At 56.8% G+C, this 17061-nt stretch overlaps 1 protein-coding gene across 1 annotated transcript; it reads left to right on the top strand.

The window, feature by feature from the left end:
- Positions 1-1129: 1129 nt before the first annotated feature.
- On the top strand, positions 1130-16938 carry GAREM2 (GRB2 associated regulator of MAPK1 subtype 2). Its single transcript, XM_066378706.1, has 6 exons — positions 1130-1327; positions 5217-5357; positions 10626-10756; positions 11521-12546; positions 13345-13508; positions 14060-16938. Exons 1-6 carry the CDS (start codon positions 1216-1218, stop codon positions 15084-15086), a joined length of 2601 nt encoding a protein of 866 aa, XP_066234803.1. The 5' UTR covers positions 1130-1215; the 3' UTR covers positions 15087-16938.
- Positions 16939-17061: the final 123 nt, after the last annotated feature.

The following is a 17061-nucleotide window of genomic DNA, read 5'->3' as shown; positions in this document are numbered from 1 at the left end:
TTATGAGCGGGATGTCAGTCCCCTGGGAAGAGAGGGTTGTGTATGTGTGTGTGTGTGTCAGCGGAGGGGTGGGGGTTTTGAGGCTGAGGACTCGAGTTGTCAGCCCTTTCAGCTTTCTGACGGCCACACACAGCCATCGCTGCTGGCAGGCCTGCACCAGCTCCTGATCGCCTGCAGAAGGCGCCACAGACACATCAAGGAGGAAGGGAGTCCTCTGGCCAGGTGGCAAGTCCTAGGCCGCCACATCTTCTGGGAAGGGCTTTCCAAGAGGAGCTCCGGAGCCCAAGCCAAGAGGGGTTGGAAGGAGGAGGTGAGGAACAGAAAAGAAAGGGCAAATTGAGAGAATGGACCGCTTGAGAGAGGACTTCCCTCCGCTAGCACCTTCCCTCCAGTTTCCTCATATGCAGAACCGGAGCAATCACATCGCAGGTGCCACGGGTGTGCTGGAGCGCTCTCTGGCTTCCAGAATTTGTGAAAATCGGTAAGGGGCCGCTGGAAACTTGGGAAAGTGCGCTACGGCGGGGTCTGAGGTGGTGGCGACAACCAGGGAAGGTGGTAGGGTTTTAGTAGAACCTAGGTTCAAGTCTCCGCTGCCACTCGACGTCCCTGGAGCCTCAGTTTACTTGTCAGTGAATGGGGTGAAAGAGGTGGCCTCGCCAGGCTGTGTGGAGCTGGAAATGATAAATGTCCCAGAGGCAGCGACCGCGGCAGGGATGGCAGCAGCTGAATTCAGGGCAGCAGCCTTGAGAAGCGGAGCAGGATCGGGTGCGGGTGGGCGGCAGCTCCCGGAAGCCCCCGCACCAGGGGGTGAGGAGAGGCCCCGCTCCCGGCGGGGGACGGGGGTCCAGACCCGCTGGGCGGGGCGGGGAGGCCGATCCCCATCCCCCGACTCCGTAGATGCCGCTGGCGTCTCGGTTTTTCTCTCCAGACTCCCGCCTGGGAGTCCCAGTCCCCGGTGTCACCTGGACGCTCGCGGAGGGGGCGGGCCGTGGGGCCCCGAGAGGGGGGCGGGACTCGGCTGCGCGGCCCCCGCGGGCCGGGGGGTGGGGGTGGGGCGAGGGGCGGGCGCGGGGGCGGCGCCCCGCGGGGAGCGCGGCCACGTGACGCCCGCAGCCGGCAGGGCGGCCCCGGGAGGTGGCGGCGGGCGCGCGAGCCCGGGCCGCGGGGGACTGGCCGTCGGGGCCCCGGGACGGCGGCCCCGGGGGCGCCCATGCCATGGAGAAGCTGGCGGCCGGCCTGGCCGGCCTGCGCTGGAGCATGGGCGCCTTCCCTCTGGACCTCATCGTCAGTCGCTGCCGCCTGCCCACGCTCGCCTGCCTCGGGCCAGGTACCGGGGGCGCGGGGGAGGGCGGCCGGGGCTCCGCAGGGGAGCGGGGCTCTGCAGGCAGGTGCTGGCGCAGCCGTAGGACCGGCCTCTGCGCCCCCCGGCCCCGCGTGGGCGCCGCGCTGCTCCCGGGCCGCCTCCGCGGGAGACCGGGGCCACTAGCCGGGGACCCACCTCGTCCTGGGCCCCGCAAACGGGCTGAGGGACAGAAACCGGGACAGGGACGGGGCGGACCCGGGACGGAGTTTTCCAGCCCAGCTGGACTCGGAGCACGGCCAGCCGCCGCGCCCGCCCCGTCTGCGCGCCCCCCCGCGGCCCTCGGACCCCCGCCCGGGCCGCGCCCCCTCCGTCCCTTTGTCTCCCACCTCTCACCTCGACTCTCCCGCAGCCCTGGGACCCGGGACTCCGTCGTCACACCGCCCCCGGCCCCTCTCCGGCCCCTTCCCGCAGCCCCTTTAGCGTCCCGGGAGCACCTTCCGTCCCGGGGGGAGCGGGCCACCTCGAGGGAGGCCCGAGTGTGCGAGTCCTCGCTCCGGGTTTGTCCCGGGGCCCCGGGCCCTCCCGCCGCATCTTGTCTCACTTCTCCTGGGGCCCGGGAGCCGGAGCTGCTCTGCGGGTGGGACCTGGCCTGGGGGCCGAGAGGGGCCGCCTGGAGGCTGCCCGGAGCCGGGGGACTGTTTGGGGGAAGGGGGTGCGCTGGGCTGGGGGAGGGGCAGGAGCCGAGGCTGGCAGCCAGGCCGGGGGTTTTGTGTGCGAGAAGAATAGGGGTTTGGCCCGCGTTGGCACACTCGCTTCCCTGAATGCTAATGGGGCCTGTGGCCACAGGCTCCGCTCCTCTCCTCTCCGCGGGGGCCGGCAACCCCTCCTCCGACCCGAGGTGGCAAGGAGTGGGCACAGTGAGCGGCAGCGTGTCCCGGGAGCCAGCTCCGTGGCAGCGACTGTACTCCGGCGGTGGGACACGGATAGTACGAAGGCCAACGTCTTGTTCTATGGATCATCAGCATGTGATCCCGAGACTGTCCTTGTCAGCAGCAAGGCTGTATGTGTCCGCGTGTGAAAGGGATATGCCTGGCCACTTCCTATACATCCTTTTTGGTACCTCCCTCTCCTGGAGGGTCCTTCCTGACCTCTTCAGTATGGTCAGGCCTCCTTTGAGCTCCCTTGATACTTCTGGCACCACTGACTTGTCCCCTACTGTGCACACCTAATATAATGGTTAGTGTATTGTCTTCTCGCTGGGCTACAGGCTCTTTGAGGAACCATCTTGCCTAACCAAGATTGTGGAGGGGCTGACGGGCTGAGTGTATGAGCAACTGGTGTGATGGCCCAGCTGTCTATGACAGTGGTTGCTATGGCTGTGGTCACCATGAGTGTGAATATGTGATTAAAAGTGTGTCTTGAAGTCTTAAAGATCTCTGTGTGCCCTATGCATTTGGAAGGGGCCCCTTAGTGAGAACATGGGATTGAGTTGTGTCATCGGGGAGACAAGCCCCTGTTACTATGGGCCAAATGGCTGTCCTGGCTCAGCTCTTGGTAACCAAGCCCCATGGCTGTGCGTGTGCAGAAGGCTGGGCTGGGGTTTAGGAGAGCTTTAAGAGGAGGCTACAGAAGAGCAGAGCTCCCTTTGCTCCAGGAGGAAGGCTCAGAGAGTCCCCCTACACACACACACACACACACAGTGTGGGAGAGCCAGGTCTCCCTACAGTCCTGAACACATTCTACCCCCCTCCCCCCAATAAATCCACACATTTCATGCCTTGGCCAGGTATCTCAATTGATTAGAGCAGTGGTAGTCAACCTGGTCCCTACCGCCCACTAGTGGGGGTTCCAGCTTTCATGGTGGGCGGTAGCGGCGCAACCAAAGTATAAATAAAAAGATAAATTTAACTATAGTAAGTTGTTTTATAAAGATTTATTCTGCCAAACTTAGTGAAAATCTGACATAAAGTACTTGGTAAGTAATTATTATTATATGCTTTAACTTGCTGTAACTCTGCTTTGTAAATTTTATAAAGTAAAGTTACTTCCCTACTTTATTTATTTATTTATTTATTTATTTATTTATTTATTTATTTGGCAGAGACAGGGAGAGTCAGAGAGAGGGACAGACAAACAGGAAGGGAGAGAGGTGAGAAACATCAATTTTCGTTGCGGCTCCTTAGTTGTTCATTGATTTCTCATATGTGCCTTGACCGGGGCGAGGGGGCGGGGCTGCAGCAGACCAAGTGACTCCTTGCTCAAGCCAGCGACCTTGTGCTTAAGCTGGTGAGCCCGCGCTCAAGCTGGAGATCTTGGGGTCTCAAACCTGGGTTTTCCACATCCCAGTCTGACGCTCTATCCACTGAGCCACCGCCTGGTCAGGCTACTTCCCTACTTTATAAATCACCATTACTGTGGAACCAGTGGGCAGTTAGAAAATTTTACTACTAACAGAGATACAAAAGTGGGCAGTAGGTATAAAAAGGTTGACTACCCCTGGATTAGAGCATCCTTTCAATATGCTAAGGATGTGGGTTTGATCCCCAGTCAGGGCACATACAAGAATTAACCAATGAATACACAAGGAAGTGAAACAAATTGATGGTTCTCTCTTCTTCCTCCCCCCCCCCCCACCTCTTTTTCTAAAAATCAATCAATAAAATAAAACCATTAAAAAAAAACACACTTCATGGAGCACACAGCCATCATAGTATATACCATTTCCCACTTGGTTGGATGGCATATATTTAGTAAGTTGTGTCTGAGGGGGCTGGAAAGGAGGCATCCCCCACCCCACTCCCATCCCACCCCACCCCACCCCACCCCACCCCTGCCCCCCACCCTGCTCACCAGCTGCAGCCAGAAGACATATCCAGCGGCCCCCTGGAAGCCAGGCCAGCCCCTCCTGCTTCCCTGGAAACCGTTGCTGGGGTTAGAGCCTCCGGGGCCCAGGCCCCTCTCAGTACCTCTGCCACAGTGCAGCTTCCTCCAGGGCTAGCCCCCCTCCTCAGGCCTAAGTCCACCCTCTTCTCCAGTCATCAGTGTGTTCCAAAGACTGGGAGCGCAAAGGGCTGACAGAGAGCCAAGAAACCGCCTCTCTGAGATGGGGTTAGTGGGGTGTCTGAGACTCTCCCCTCCCCCTTGAGCTCCTCTGACTGAAGGAGATGGCCTGTGGCAGTGGGTGAAAAGGGGCTGCCCATAAGAGACCCAGGAATCAACTCCTCTAAGCCCTGCCATCCTCCTGGCCCGAGTGACTCATGGCTCTGAGGGAACCCTCACAGCTGGGACTAACAACGGACAGCCCCATGTGGACTCTCTCCATTCCTCCAACGAGCCCCTCCTTGCCTCCCTTGCCTGGCTTAGGCACTGACTCGGGGGCTGAGAATTCTGCTACTGTGAATTCGGGTGGTTCTGAGGCCCAGTTTAAGTGTCAGCTGCTCAGCAGTCTCACCCATCCTGAGCTAGTTTGCTGCTCCCCTCTGTGAGCCCAGACACCCTCCACTCAGTGTCTCACACGTGACCCGTGTTCTCTGTTCACATCTCTTTCCACTTCCCCGTGGGCCACAGGAATCCTGGAGGGCAGGGACTGGCTCATCTGCCAGGAGCCCCTAGCACCAGACAGGGCCTGGGGCAGCAGGCGGTCTAATCAAATGATAAATGAAGGACAGAGGCTGGGCTGGTTGCTGGGGCCCCATCGGGAGCCTGAGTCCTGAGAGAGGGGCTTGACTCAGCCCTGAGGCTGCAGCTGGCAGTCTGCCTGTCCCAGAGCTTTGCTGACCTAAACAGGGATCATGGGAAGCTGTCCCCTGGGAAGGGTCTTGGTGAGAAGGTGAGAAAGTCACCCTGCCTATCCTTTCTGCCCCTCCTAATGTTCTTTCTTTCCTTCCCCTTCTCTCCTTCTTTCCTTTCCCAGGGGAGTATGCTGAGGGCGTCAGTGAGCGAGACATCCTGCTCATTCATTCCTGTCGCCAGTGGACAACGGTGACAGCCCACACCCTGGAGGAAGGCCACTATGTCATTGGGCCCAAGATTGACATCCCCCTGCAGTACCCAGGTGTGCTGGCCAGGGACAGATGGTGTAAAGCTGGGGGGAGGGCGGCAGGCCGGAGGGGGGAGAGTAGGGAATGCAAAGGGAAGCTTGTTGGTGACTAGCCTTTGCTTGGAGCTGTAGGGATGAGTGAGGACAGGGCTGGCAGGGTGGCGATTAGGGTTAGGGCCCAGTGATTTTCATATTCTTGCATGGAGCCCTGGGTTTCTGGTTCTAAACCTTTGATTCACATTTTATTTTAAAATGGATTTAAACTCATTTTAAAAATATGCCCTTAACCGCTACAAATTTGGATTTGTAGCTTGACCCTAGCTTAACCTTTAGCGTGTACTCAAGTCGCCTCTTGAACCCTTTTTTGGACAGTCCCTTGAAGAGAACATCTGGCGGCATCCTCGCAGTACTGTGCGACCAAAACACTTCAGAAACAGAGAGCTGCTCAGGCTGATGATCTGGCTGCACCGCCAGCTTTAATCTTGTTTTCCCCAATTTTAGCATTAAACTTATTGTTTTCATTGATTAGCTTTATAAGTAAACATGAAACTTTTAGACTTTTAAATAAGATTTGCTAATGAACGTCCGCTTTGATCTGTGTTATTTATGATGTTGACATCCTACATAAGATTTTGTTTGAAGAAAAAATTATGGTGCCCAAAAGCAGAAAGTGCAGCCCTTTCATTTTACACATGATGAAACAGAGGGCCTGTACCTGAGAAGGGAAGGGCCTTGCCTAGAGTCACACAGCCAGAAAGGGACAGAGTTGGGGCCAGAACCAGGTGCTCTGACTGCTGGGCTGGTGCTTGCTGCACCACACCAGGAATGCAGCGTTGTTGTCCGCTGTGTGGGACGGACGGGAGCCTAGGGTTTCACCCCAGAGGTGCCCCCATGGCAATCCAGGAGGATCCCACAGCAGTGCAGACACTGGGTCATTTTCCCCATTTCATTCTCAGAGCAAACCTGTGAGAAAGTTTCATCGACTCCATTTAGCTCACAAGGAGACAGGCCATGGGAGCTTCAGTTGCTTGCCCAGTTCTGTGTTCTACTGCTGTTCCCTCCCCTTTGAGCTGGGAGGCTCACAGTCCCTTTCTCACTGGTACCTCCACTCCCCCTCTGGCCCTGCCTGGCTCTCTCCTGAGCCAGCAGGACAGGACTCGGCTCTTAAGATGCTTCTGCTCTTTACAACAACCCTGTGAAGTTGGTACCCCTGTAAGCCCACACCCCATTTAAAAGGTTAGGAAACTAGAGTGTCTTTCTGACCTACTGGCCTCTGTCCTGGGCCTGGAGACCTTAAGGGGGTCTGGGAACTTCCCAGCCTGGGCATCTGCCATTGGTCCAGGAAGAGGTCCCAGGTCTTATCCTTCCTGGGATAAAAAAGCAAAGATGGGAAATAGTCCTTCTTGACTGAAATGTGACTTAAGGGACTATGCCATTAAAAATCTGGGAAGCCGCCTGACCAGGTGGTGGCGCAGTGGATAGAGTGTTGAACCTGGTCCTGGAAGGACCCAGGTTCAAGACCCCAAGGTCGCCAGCTTGAGCGCGGGCTCATCTGGTTTGAGCAAAGCTCACCAGCTTGTACCCAAGGTCACTGGCTCGAGCAAGGGTTTACTCGGTCTGCTGAAGGCTCACGGTCAAGGCACATATGAGAAAGCAATCAATGAACAACTAAGGTGTCGCAACAAAAAACTGATGATTTATGCTTCTCATCTCTCTCCATTCCTGTCTATCTGTCCCTATCTATCCCTCTCTCTGACTCTGTCTCTGTAAAAACAAAACAAAACAAAACAAAACAAACAAACAAACAAAAACCCTGGGAAACCACGGCACAGAGCCTTCCAGAAAACTAAGTCCAGGGGGCTCCTAGTCCTTTCCCCCATGTTTTTTGGTGCTCCCTGAGTGTGTGTGTCATGGGGTGGTGGTCATGGGGTGACAGCTGGCTGCAAGGATGTCAAGACCCAACTCCATCTTTCCCCTGGGCGGATGGAGGAGGGGAGGTCGAGGCCCTCTTGGAGGGGGTGGGGTCAAGCTGCCTGGTGGGTTAACAAGGAAGCTGAGTGCACAGCTCGAGCTGGTTTCCCCTCAATGAATTAATAATAGTGCACTGCGGGCAGGGGCAGGGGTGGGCTGGTGGCTGGCTTCGGATCGCAGAGAGAGCTGGGGGAAGGTGGGGAGGGGAAGAGAGCTGTGGGACTGGGGAAACTGGTGACCTGGTCTTCAGGAAATGGGGACACCTGGCTCCTCTGAGACAGTGACCTCACGGCTCTGTGGGGCCAGTGCCCTGTGGAGCACCTGCAGACGAGCTCTGGGAGCTAAGTAGGTTGTTTCCATTTTATAGATGAGAAAACTGAAGCCCAGAGAGATTAAATAATTTTCCCAACATCACACAGCTGGTTGGTGGAAGAGCTAGAATTCAACCTTGTCTGTCCCGATTCCATACTGTATATTTACCTACCATTCTTTAGGGAGCATCAGCCAGTGGGTCAGGTGCTGGGAGGAGGGGTGATAGGCAAGACTGCTTCTAGAAGGAACCAGCTGGCCAGCGGCAGGCCAGCAAAGTTGTGTTCTGGGAAAGAAGGGCAGGGAGGAGGGGCAGGCTGGGGTTGGGCAGGTCCCTAGAGTCGCGGGGACCTCGCTCTCATGTAGAGGGCAGCAGGAGAGGAAGCTGCTCCCAGAGGGGCTGCAGGGGGAGGAAAAGGCTTCCAGGGGCCAGAGCATCACTCCCAGGAGGTCTCCCTTCCTTCCTCCCAGGCAATAATGACCAGTGCTGGGCTCCAGGCTGCAGCGGAGGGGCGGTGCTGGCTACCATGGTTACATCGATCCTCCCTGCCACATCCTCCCCTGGCTCCAGCCCTGACTTGGCTCCAGCTCTCCCCACAGGGGGGCAGTGGGCATTTCTCCCTGCCTAGCTGCTTGAGGTTGAGGGGTTGGTTTGTATGTGGAGGGGGAGGGGAAGGTGTGGGGTGATGGAGGGAGGCCACTCACTGCTGGACGGTAGCAGACTGTTTCCTGCTTCCCGACCCCAAACCAGTGCTCTTTACCAGGTCCCCTCTGGGTAAAGTTTATCCCTCTGCCCTCTAGGGTGTGGTACATTTCAGGTCTCTTCCCACCAGGGTCTCAGAGTGTTAGGGCAGGACCCAGGGACTCTCCTCCCAACTGTCCTGGGCATTTTACTTCTTTTTCTTGGCTTTCATTTCTCTTCCTACTCCTAGACGTTGATGCTGCAGGCTCTGCCCTTGGCCCTCTGCTCGTCATATCTCGTAGTGGGTGGGTGAGGGTGTCTCAATCTGGGCTTCCAGCTGGGTTTGGGGGCTTCAGGAACCCCTGGCATTATATACAAAATGGCTAGGCGTACTCTGTGGGCATTTTTCTGGAAGCAAATCCCCAAAGGGTTAAGACCCTCTCTTTATCCTCTCTGAGTCATCTTACCTGCGCCACAGCTGAAGCTGCCTCCTGTGGGCAGGTGACCTTCAGTCTGTACTTCTGACCAGGCTCCCCAAGGCCCTGCCCCACCACATGTTTCTTCTAGGTTTCCAGTTTTGTTTAACAGCTCTGCTAGCTCCTGTTCTAACCAGGGTGGTGGCCTGCGTCCCTTCCTTCCCATCGGCCCCTCATAAGTCACCCCAGCCTGAAGTGTCTCCTTCCACAGGCCTCTTGGCATTCTGAGCCTTTCATAACCCAGCTGCTATTTGATCCCCGGTCATCACTCCCCTCCAGTCCCAGCCTCCAGGCACTCACCATCTGGGGAAGGCATTCTGCTTTCATGACTGTTTTTGCTCATCTTTCTTCCATGTGGAATGTTCGTTCTGTAAAACTCTTTTCATTCATTTTTTAAAAAATATTTTTCTGAAGGGAGAAGTGGGGAGGCAGAGAGACAGACACCCACATGCGCCCAACCGAGATCCACCTGGCATGCCCACTAGGGGGCGATGCTCTGCCCATCTGGGGCGTTGCTCCATTGCAACCGGAGCCATTCTAGTGCCTGAGGCAGAGGCCATGGAACCATCTTCAGTGCCCGGGCCAACTTTGCTCCAGTGAAGCCTTGGCTGCAGGAGGGAAGAGAGAGATACAGAGAAAGGAGAGGGGGAAGGGTGAAGAAGCAGATGGGCGCTTCTTTTGTGTGCCCTGTTTGCAAATTAAAGAGAGCAGACTGTATTTCACCTAGATTTTCAGCCTCTGTTGGGCCTAGCCCAGTATCTGGCATATAGCAGGTGCTCCATAAATGCTGTGGAATGAATAAATGAATGGACTATGACTGAAGCAACCACCAGGAAGACCACAGAAGCTAAAGAGTCACCTTGTCTTCTCTCAGTCTGTTGTCTCCTCAACTATATAAGACCCTCTTCTTTTTGTGTCAGGCCTCAAGAGAGGCCATCTGGCTAGATGTTGGGGCTGTTCACAGCCTATGCCTGTGCTTGTATAGTGAGCAAATAAAATCCATGTGGCCAGTGACATGAGATAGTTACACAGGGGTTTCAGCTTTATAGATTATCACCACTCTTTAAAGTCTGAGCCTGCTGGGGGCATCTGCCCAGCTGGCTAAAACAGATATCTCTGGACTGCAAGTTGGGAAGGCCTCATCTGTGGGACGTTGCTTTGCTGGGCCTCAGGTCAGAGGCCTCTGGGACAGCAGGGCCTGGGAACAGAGCAGGGTCAGCGTGGCTCTGAGCCTCCAAGGCCTGGGGCTGGGTCCCTGGTCTGTCCAGTGCATCAGTGTGGATCAGCAACCCAAGGCAGATGCACAACATGCCACGTCTAGGTTGGGCTCACCATCATCTACCCCAACCTTCTCAGATGAGGACTTGGAGGCCCAGAGGGAAACAGACTTGTCCAGGGTCACAGCAAGTCAGAGTGGGGCTGGGACCAAGGTAGGAGCCAGCATCCCCAAAGCCACAGAGATGCTTGGCCAGAGGCCAGTTTTATATCCAAGTATTTGGTTCCAGTTTGCACTTGGGTTTCTCTGGGAAGGCAGCCACTAGCCTCATCACATGCCCACCGCTCTCCACGTGGTTAGGGCTGGGCCCTAACTGCCAGGGATCTGGGCCCTCCTCCCCAAGAGGCTTGAGCCAGCTGATCCCTTCCTTCTACCCCGTGCTGGCACACACCTGTCCTTCTGCCCACCTGAGTTCCAGAGGGGTTGGCTGAGATGAGGGGAGCAACAAGGAGGGACCACAAGGTCTCTTGGGACGCAGGCCAGGCTCCCAGCAAGCAGGCCTACCCTAGCAGTCTGTGCAGGCAAGTTCAAGCTCCTGTGCAGTTCACCGCACATTTCCTCCTGTGCAGGGAAGTTCAAGCTTCTAGAGCAGGCCCGGGATGTGCGGGAGCCAGTGAGGTACTTCAGCAGCGTGGAGGAGGTGGCCAGCGTCTTCCCTGACCGCATCTTTGTGATGGAAGCCATCACCTTCAGTGTCAAGGTCAGTCCTGGCACCAGGCATATGGTGCCTCCATGCTGCCCCTGCCCCTCCGAGCAACCCTGACCCTGGTTGGAGGGTGGTCTTTAGGGTTTAGGAGGTTGAAGCTGTCACACTGTGACTTCTAGCGGCCCCTTGAGGGCCTTTGGCACAATTGGGCCATGACAAATGAGCTGGGAATATGACCCACTGGGCTGAAGAACTTCCTGCAAAAGGTGGTGAAGCAGGAGGAAGTGTGTGGTGGGTCATGCCCTGACTTAGAGATCTTTCAGGGAAGCCTGTCCTAGTACCCCCTGGTAGGGGTGATGGTTGTGGGGCAGAGTGAAAACAGTCCTCTGCTTGTGTACATATAGCTCTTTATAAACCCTTTTCTTATCCATCAATTCACTTTTCAGTAGCCTTGTTGAATGGGTGGAACTTTATCATCACCCAAATTATAAAGATGATAAGAGTTGTCATTTATTGAGTATTTTCAAAGTATGTCACTGTACATCTAGCCTGTTTATAGAGTAACTCTCTCAAGTAGGCCATTAGCTAAGATAACTAAGGCTTCCAGAGATAACTCATTTAAGGTTGCGTAGCCACCACATGGCCTTTCTAGGATGGAATGTGGGTCCCTGATCCCCCGCCCTCAGTCAAGTGCTCTTGATTTGGTCTCAGCCTGGGGAAGACCCCAAGAAGGCTGCCCTCCTTGATCCTGGAGGGCCTTGCTGGGCTGGCTTTCCTTGTGGCCCTGGCTAAGGCCTTGCCATGTCTGGGATCTCCAGGTAGTGTCCGGGGAGTTCAGCGAGGACAGCGAGGTGTACAACTTCACGCTGCACGCGGGCGATGAGCTCACTCTCATGGGCCAGGCGGAGATCCTGTGCGCCAGGACCACCAAGGAGCGCTCTCGCTTCACCACCCTGCTGCGCAAGCTGGGCCGGGCCGGGGCACTGGCTGGGGTTGGTGGGCCCGGGAGCACAGGGGCCACGGGCGGGGGCACCAGGCCCATCAAAGGCAAAATGCCCTGCCTTATCTGTATGAACCACCGTACCAACGAGAGCCTGAGCCTGCCCTTCCAGTGCCAGGGCCGCTTCAGCACGCGCAGCCCGCTGGAGCTGCAGATGCAGGAGGGCGAGCACACGGTGCGCGCCATCATCGAGCGCGTGCGGCTCCCAGTGAACGTGCTGGTACCCAGCCGGCCGCCGCGCAACCCCTACGACCTGCACCCAGTGCGGGAGGGCCACTGCTACAAGCTGGTCAGCATCATCTCCAAGACCGTGGTGCTGGGGCTGGCGCTGCGCCGCGAGGGCCCGGCGCCACTGCACTTCCTGCTGCTCACCGACACACCGCGCTTCGCACTGCCGCAGGGCCTGCTGGCCGGGGACCCGCGCATTGAGCGCCTGGTGCGCGACAGCGCCTCTTACTGCCGTGAGCACTTCGACCCCGACGAGTACTCCACCGCCGTGCGCGAGGCGCCCGCGGAGCTGTCTGACGACTGTGCCAGCCCGCGCCGCGCGCGCCTCTGCCTCCCCGCGCCCCCGCGAGCCCCAGGGCCCGCCCGCGCCCCCAGCCCACCCGGCGACGGCGACCAGGAGTACGTGAGCCCCGACTGGGCCGGTGCGCCCGAGCCCGCAGCCTCGCCCGCTGAGATCCCCTACGAGGAGCTGTGGGCGCACCAGGCGGCTGAAGGCCTTACTGAGGGCCGGACCCGGCCTCCCCCGGGTCCCGACCTCATTTCCTTCGGGGCCGCGGGGCCGCCACGCCTGGAGCCCGAGGCGCCGCCGCCTCCTGTCCCTCCCAAATCTGAGGCGGTGAGTGGACACAGTAGAGGCTTGAAGGGTCGCTGTGCCCTAAGAGCATTTGTAGTATAGGATACCAGGGACGGTGGCATTGGGAGTTGTGAGACAAGGATGTCTTAGCCATAAGAAAACTTAGGATGAGTCTGAACAACAGCCAGAAGGGTCCACAGAACAGTATTTTAAGTTGTCCAATGAAAAGACAGTTCCATGGTGGAATAAGTTTAGAAAATGTGTGGACTTCCAGCCTTCCACTTCTGGTCGCTTTGGAAGAGCATTGGTGTATCAAAGGCTCTGAGAAGTCCTGCACTAAGGAAACCTGATTATCTGTTTAATGCACAAATTTCCAACCGTACTTGTGCACATAATATGGACAACAAACACCTTAACATCCCATGGAGTCCTTTGAGTATTTGACCTATAAGGAAGGGATCCCAATGGCAAATCCTTTAATTATGCGCCTCCCATGCCTTTTCCTTCTTTCCTTTCCTTTTTTTTTTTTTTTTTTTTGAAAAGGGACTGTTTACTTTTCTGATTGTTTTTTAATCTACTTTTCTATATTCTTTTTCTTACATCCATGATGGATTTCCAAGGCAGTAGGAGACTGTATGTGTTGTGGACTCTTGATGAAGGAAACAGGCTGGAGAGAAGGGGCTGAGTGGGTGGGTGGCTAGGTCTGGAGGTGGGGTGGAAGGTAAGAGCCACTTGGCAAAGTGGGGCAAAGTGTCACTCTCGGAGTTGCTCAGGAAGGGTATGTTAAGGAGTATCAGCTGACCAGTGACTGAGTGTAGAGTCACGGCCCTCTGCTTGCAGGTGAAGGAGGAGTGCCGTCTGCTCAACGCCCCCCCTGTGCCTCCCCGGGGTGGCGGTGGCCGGCTCTCTGGCAGCCCCCCGGTTCCCCCGCGCTTCCCCAAGCTGCAGCCTGTCCACTCGCCCAGCTCCAGCCTGTCCTACTACTCCTCTGGCCTGCAGGATGGGTGAGCCCCTTCCTTCTTTTGGTCTGGGTCCTTCTACGGTTGATGAAGGCAGGGGGGAGCAGGGAGGGAGTCAGTGCTGAGGAAGAGGAAGACTTCAGGCTCGGGGTTAGGACAGTGCAAGTCCCTGAGCAGTACCAGGGCAGAGGACTCTGGGCTCTGGGTCTGGAGGCCCAGGGCGCAGTCACTTGCTCTCACTGTCCTGCTTCCGTTGGCTCCTTTCCTAAATGTGGGGACTGGATGGGAGCATGGCTCTGGTTCCTTCCAGACTGGGACTCTGCCATAGGATGAAGTATTGTTTGCTATTTAAATTTTTTAATATAATTCAGTTTCATTTACTTTTTTCCTGGGGTTGGGCATGGCTGAGGAAAGAATAGAGCAATCCCGAGGGTCTGAGGCCTGGAGGGCTGGGGTATGGGCCCGTGTGGCCGAGATCAGAGTGGCAGCCTCTGTGACCCAGCAGAGCAGTGGTTTGCAGTGTCATGTGTGTGACCCTGTTGTGTTCCCCTCTACTGTCTTACCCTTCCCTGGTGTGCCTATCTCTCCGCCCACAGGACGGGTTCCCGCAGTGGCAGTGGCTCCCCATCACCAGATGCCTACTCCCTCTATTGCTACCCATGCACCTGGGGAGACTGCAAAGTGGGCGAGTCCTCTAGCCGCCCACCCCCAGGACCCCTGCCCTCCACCACGCAGCCTAGCCAGGCCTCCCGGGCCCTCGCAGAGCCCCTGAGCAGTCGAGCCGCTTCCCTCTTGGGGACTGACACCCCTGTCAAGACCTGCCACGGCTGCCCACCCCTCTTCAAGTCCTCTCACCCCCAGAAACGCTTTGTTCCGTTGGGCGCTCTCAACCCCATTTCTGGGCCTGCCTATCCTTCAGGCCCTTCAGCAGCCTCCTCTTCTGGGCCCACAACCACCTCGGGTGCCCTGGCTACCTCCAGCCCCACGTACTCCCCAGGGCCAGGCTCACCAGGCCAGGCCTATCCAGCTGCTCCCACCTCTTCGTGTCCCACCTCCTCCTCCTCTTCTTCCGAGTGGCAGGAACCAGCCCTGGAGCCCTTTGATCCCTTTGAGCTGGGACAGGGTGCTTCTCCAAAGCCTGAGCTGCTGCGCTGTCAGGAGCCCAGAGCTGTGGGGGTACCTGGGCTTGGACCTCGCCTTTCACCACTTGGACCTCCCAAGGTGTTTGATCCTGAAGGTTTAGTGCTGCAGCAGGTTCCTGCCCCTCTATCACCAGCGGCCCTGAAGGGGCCCAAGGCAGGTGGAGCACGACTCCTTCTCACCCAAGGGCGCCTAGAAGGGCCTCCTGCCAGTCCCCGCGATGGAGCCACAGGCTGGGGAGGCCGGGATGCCTCCTGGCAACCCCCCGCTGACCTGTCTGCACTCTCCCTGGAGGAGGTCTCTCACAGTCTGCGCTTCATTGGGCTCTCAGAGGATGTGGTAAGCTTCTTTGCCCGAGAACGCATTGACGGCAGCATTTTTGTGCAGCTCAGTGAGGACATCCTGGCAGACGACTTCCACCTCACCAAACTTCAGGTCAAGAAGATCATGCAGTTCATCAAAGGCTGGCGGCCCAAGATCTGACCTTCCCAGCTTGTGGCTGCACACTGGCCCCGGGGGCCAGCCCTGGGGCTGCAGGGGACCGCACTCCCAGAGGCAAGTCCTGCCTGCGGGAGAATTGATGCCAAGGCCGAGGATGCTAGGTAGCCACTCTGTCAGTCCAGGGAGACATACTTGGAAGTGGGGTCCTCTCGGGCCAGACCCAGTGTGCAGAGTATGCAGAGAGAGGGCTGGAGGCCCCAAAGCACACCTGGACCAGGTGAGGCATTTGCTGCGATTTCCCTGGTGGGGTCAAGAGCTGGCCTTCATGGTGACCTAACGCCTTCCTATACCCTGTTACAGAACTTCACAGACATCTCACATTTCTTAAGTGTAGGTTCAGGTTTGAGACCAGGGAAAAAAGATGGCCCTTAATTTAAGCACAAATTCCCCAAGTGCCCTCTTTCCTCTCTGCTCTGGGGGCTTTTAGCCTAAGCTGTCCCAGGGTCAGGGTGCCAATTCTGGGTGCCACCTCTGGCACTGTCTGCCCCACATGGGTAGGTCTCTGGCCCTGAGCACCAGGGTCGGGTACAAGCCCGCACACTGCACCTCAGAGGCTCCACCTCTGGGTTCCCGTTCGTGGGTGATGACTGTGGAAGAGAACAGCTCTGCTGTTGATGTATTCATCCAGTTAGGGAGGCACATGCTCCCCTGATGTCCTGGGTTCCCCCCTGAACTCCATACAACTAGCTCTCTGTCCTGCTGGGCTGGGCCCAGTCTGTGAAGACAGATTTGATGGAAGAGCAGATTGATTAAGTCAGCAGCTCCTTGTTTCTAGAGACAAGTGGCTTTCAATCACTCCCACCTGCACTGGTCTCCTGCCCCCATCACGACTGTCAAACACCTGGTGTCTTTCCCTGGTTTCCTGTCATTGGTACACAGATGGGATGGGGGTGGGGGTGAGGGTGAGAAAGCACAATGGCTTGGGAAGACCTGCCTTTTCTCTCCTGGAGCTCAGTCCTCCTGCACTTGCTCACATGCTTCAGGGCAGGTCTTTGCGCCCTGGACCTTGAGCATGGTGATCTAATAGTTGGCACCCAGGGCAGGTCGGTTGTTGTATACAACTGTCCCCCCTATCCTCCTCCCGTCTCACCTACCCAGGACCACACTTAATTCTCGTGCTCACTAGTGTCAGGCCCGAGGTTGCAGCCCTCTCTTCTGCCTTACCTAGCCAACCTAGATATTTCCTCTGTCTCTCTTAAGAGTAGCAAAGCCATGCTGGTACTTGTGCCAAGCAGGCTGCCTCAGCTCTGAAGGCAGGGGAGTCAGGAAACAGAGCACAGAAGCTGATGTGGAGACATTTGGTTTCCTTGCTGATCACAAGGACTAGTGAAATAAATGCTAGACCGTTGAAGAACAGTGCAAGTGGAACTCTGGGTGTCAACTGCGCCCCTCTTTTGGAGGAACAGTGGCTATGCCTCCAGCAGGAGAGGACTTGGGGTGGTATGCACGCAGCCCATTCACATGTTCCCCAGGGGCAGCTGGTAGTGCCAGCCGATCCCTGCTGAGCATCCACTAGTCCCTGCCCTGAAAGAGCCTTCCCATTCCCGCTGCTGTTTCAATGGAATTCACACCTACCTGATGCTGCTGAGTGGATAGGCCAGATTTCAAAGCTCGTGCCACCAGCCAGGGCCCAAGTTCAAGTTCTTGCACTGGCTGAATGTCCACCTGAGGCTCTCAGAGCTCCATATTTAGAAGCCTGGTAATGGCTGTGGTGTAGCAGGTTAGCTCTCTACCTTCCACAGGCCATCTAAGAACCCCAACTCAGATGATTTGGTTTTAGAGCCAGGCTTCCTAGCAGCCAACCATCCAAGTGTGCGTAGGGCTGGAGTTAAAGTCCTTGCCTGCCAGTCCCAACAACAGAAGTGGCCCAGGCAATATTTGAAGTACTTGCAACAGGTACAGACAGGAGGAACTGGTAATATATCTCAAAGTTGAGGACAGTGATGGGACTTACCCT

Source organism: Saccopteryx leptura, chromosome 3, assembly GCF_036850995.1.
Source record: "Saccopteryx leptura isolate mSacLep1 chromosome 3, mSacLep1_pri_phased_curated, whole genome shotgun sequence".
Taxonomy (NCBI): Eukaryota; Metazoa; Chordata; class Mammalia; order Chiroptera; family Emballonuridae; genus Saccopteryx; species Saccopteryx leptura.
The sequence above is the reverse complement of the archived record's forward strand: the minus strand, read 5'-3'. Positions and strand labels throughout refer to the sequence as shown.

Coding starts and splice junctions, on each gene's coding strand:
- GAREM2 (XM_066378706.1), top strand. CDS start 1,216: ATGGAGAAGCTGGCGGCCGGCCTGGCCGGCCTGCGCTGGAGCATGGGC. Junction 1,328..5,216: donor GCTCGCCTGCCTCGGGCCAG/GTACCGGGGGCG, acceptor TTCCTTTCCCAG/GGGAGTATGCTGAGGGCGTC. Junction 12,547..13,344: donor TCCCTCCCAAATCTGAGGCG/GTGAGTGGACAC, acceptor CTCTGCTTGCAG/GTGAAGGAGGAGTGCCGTCT.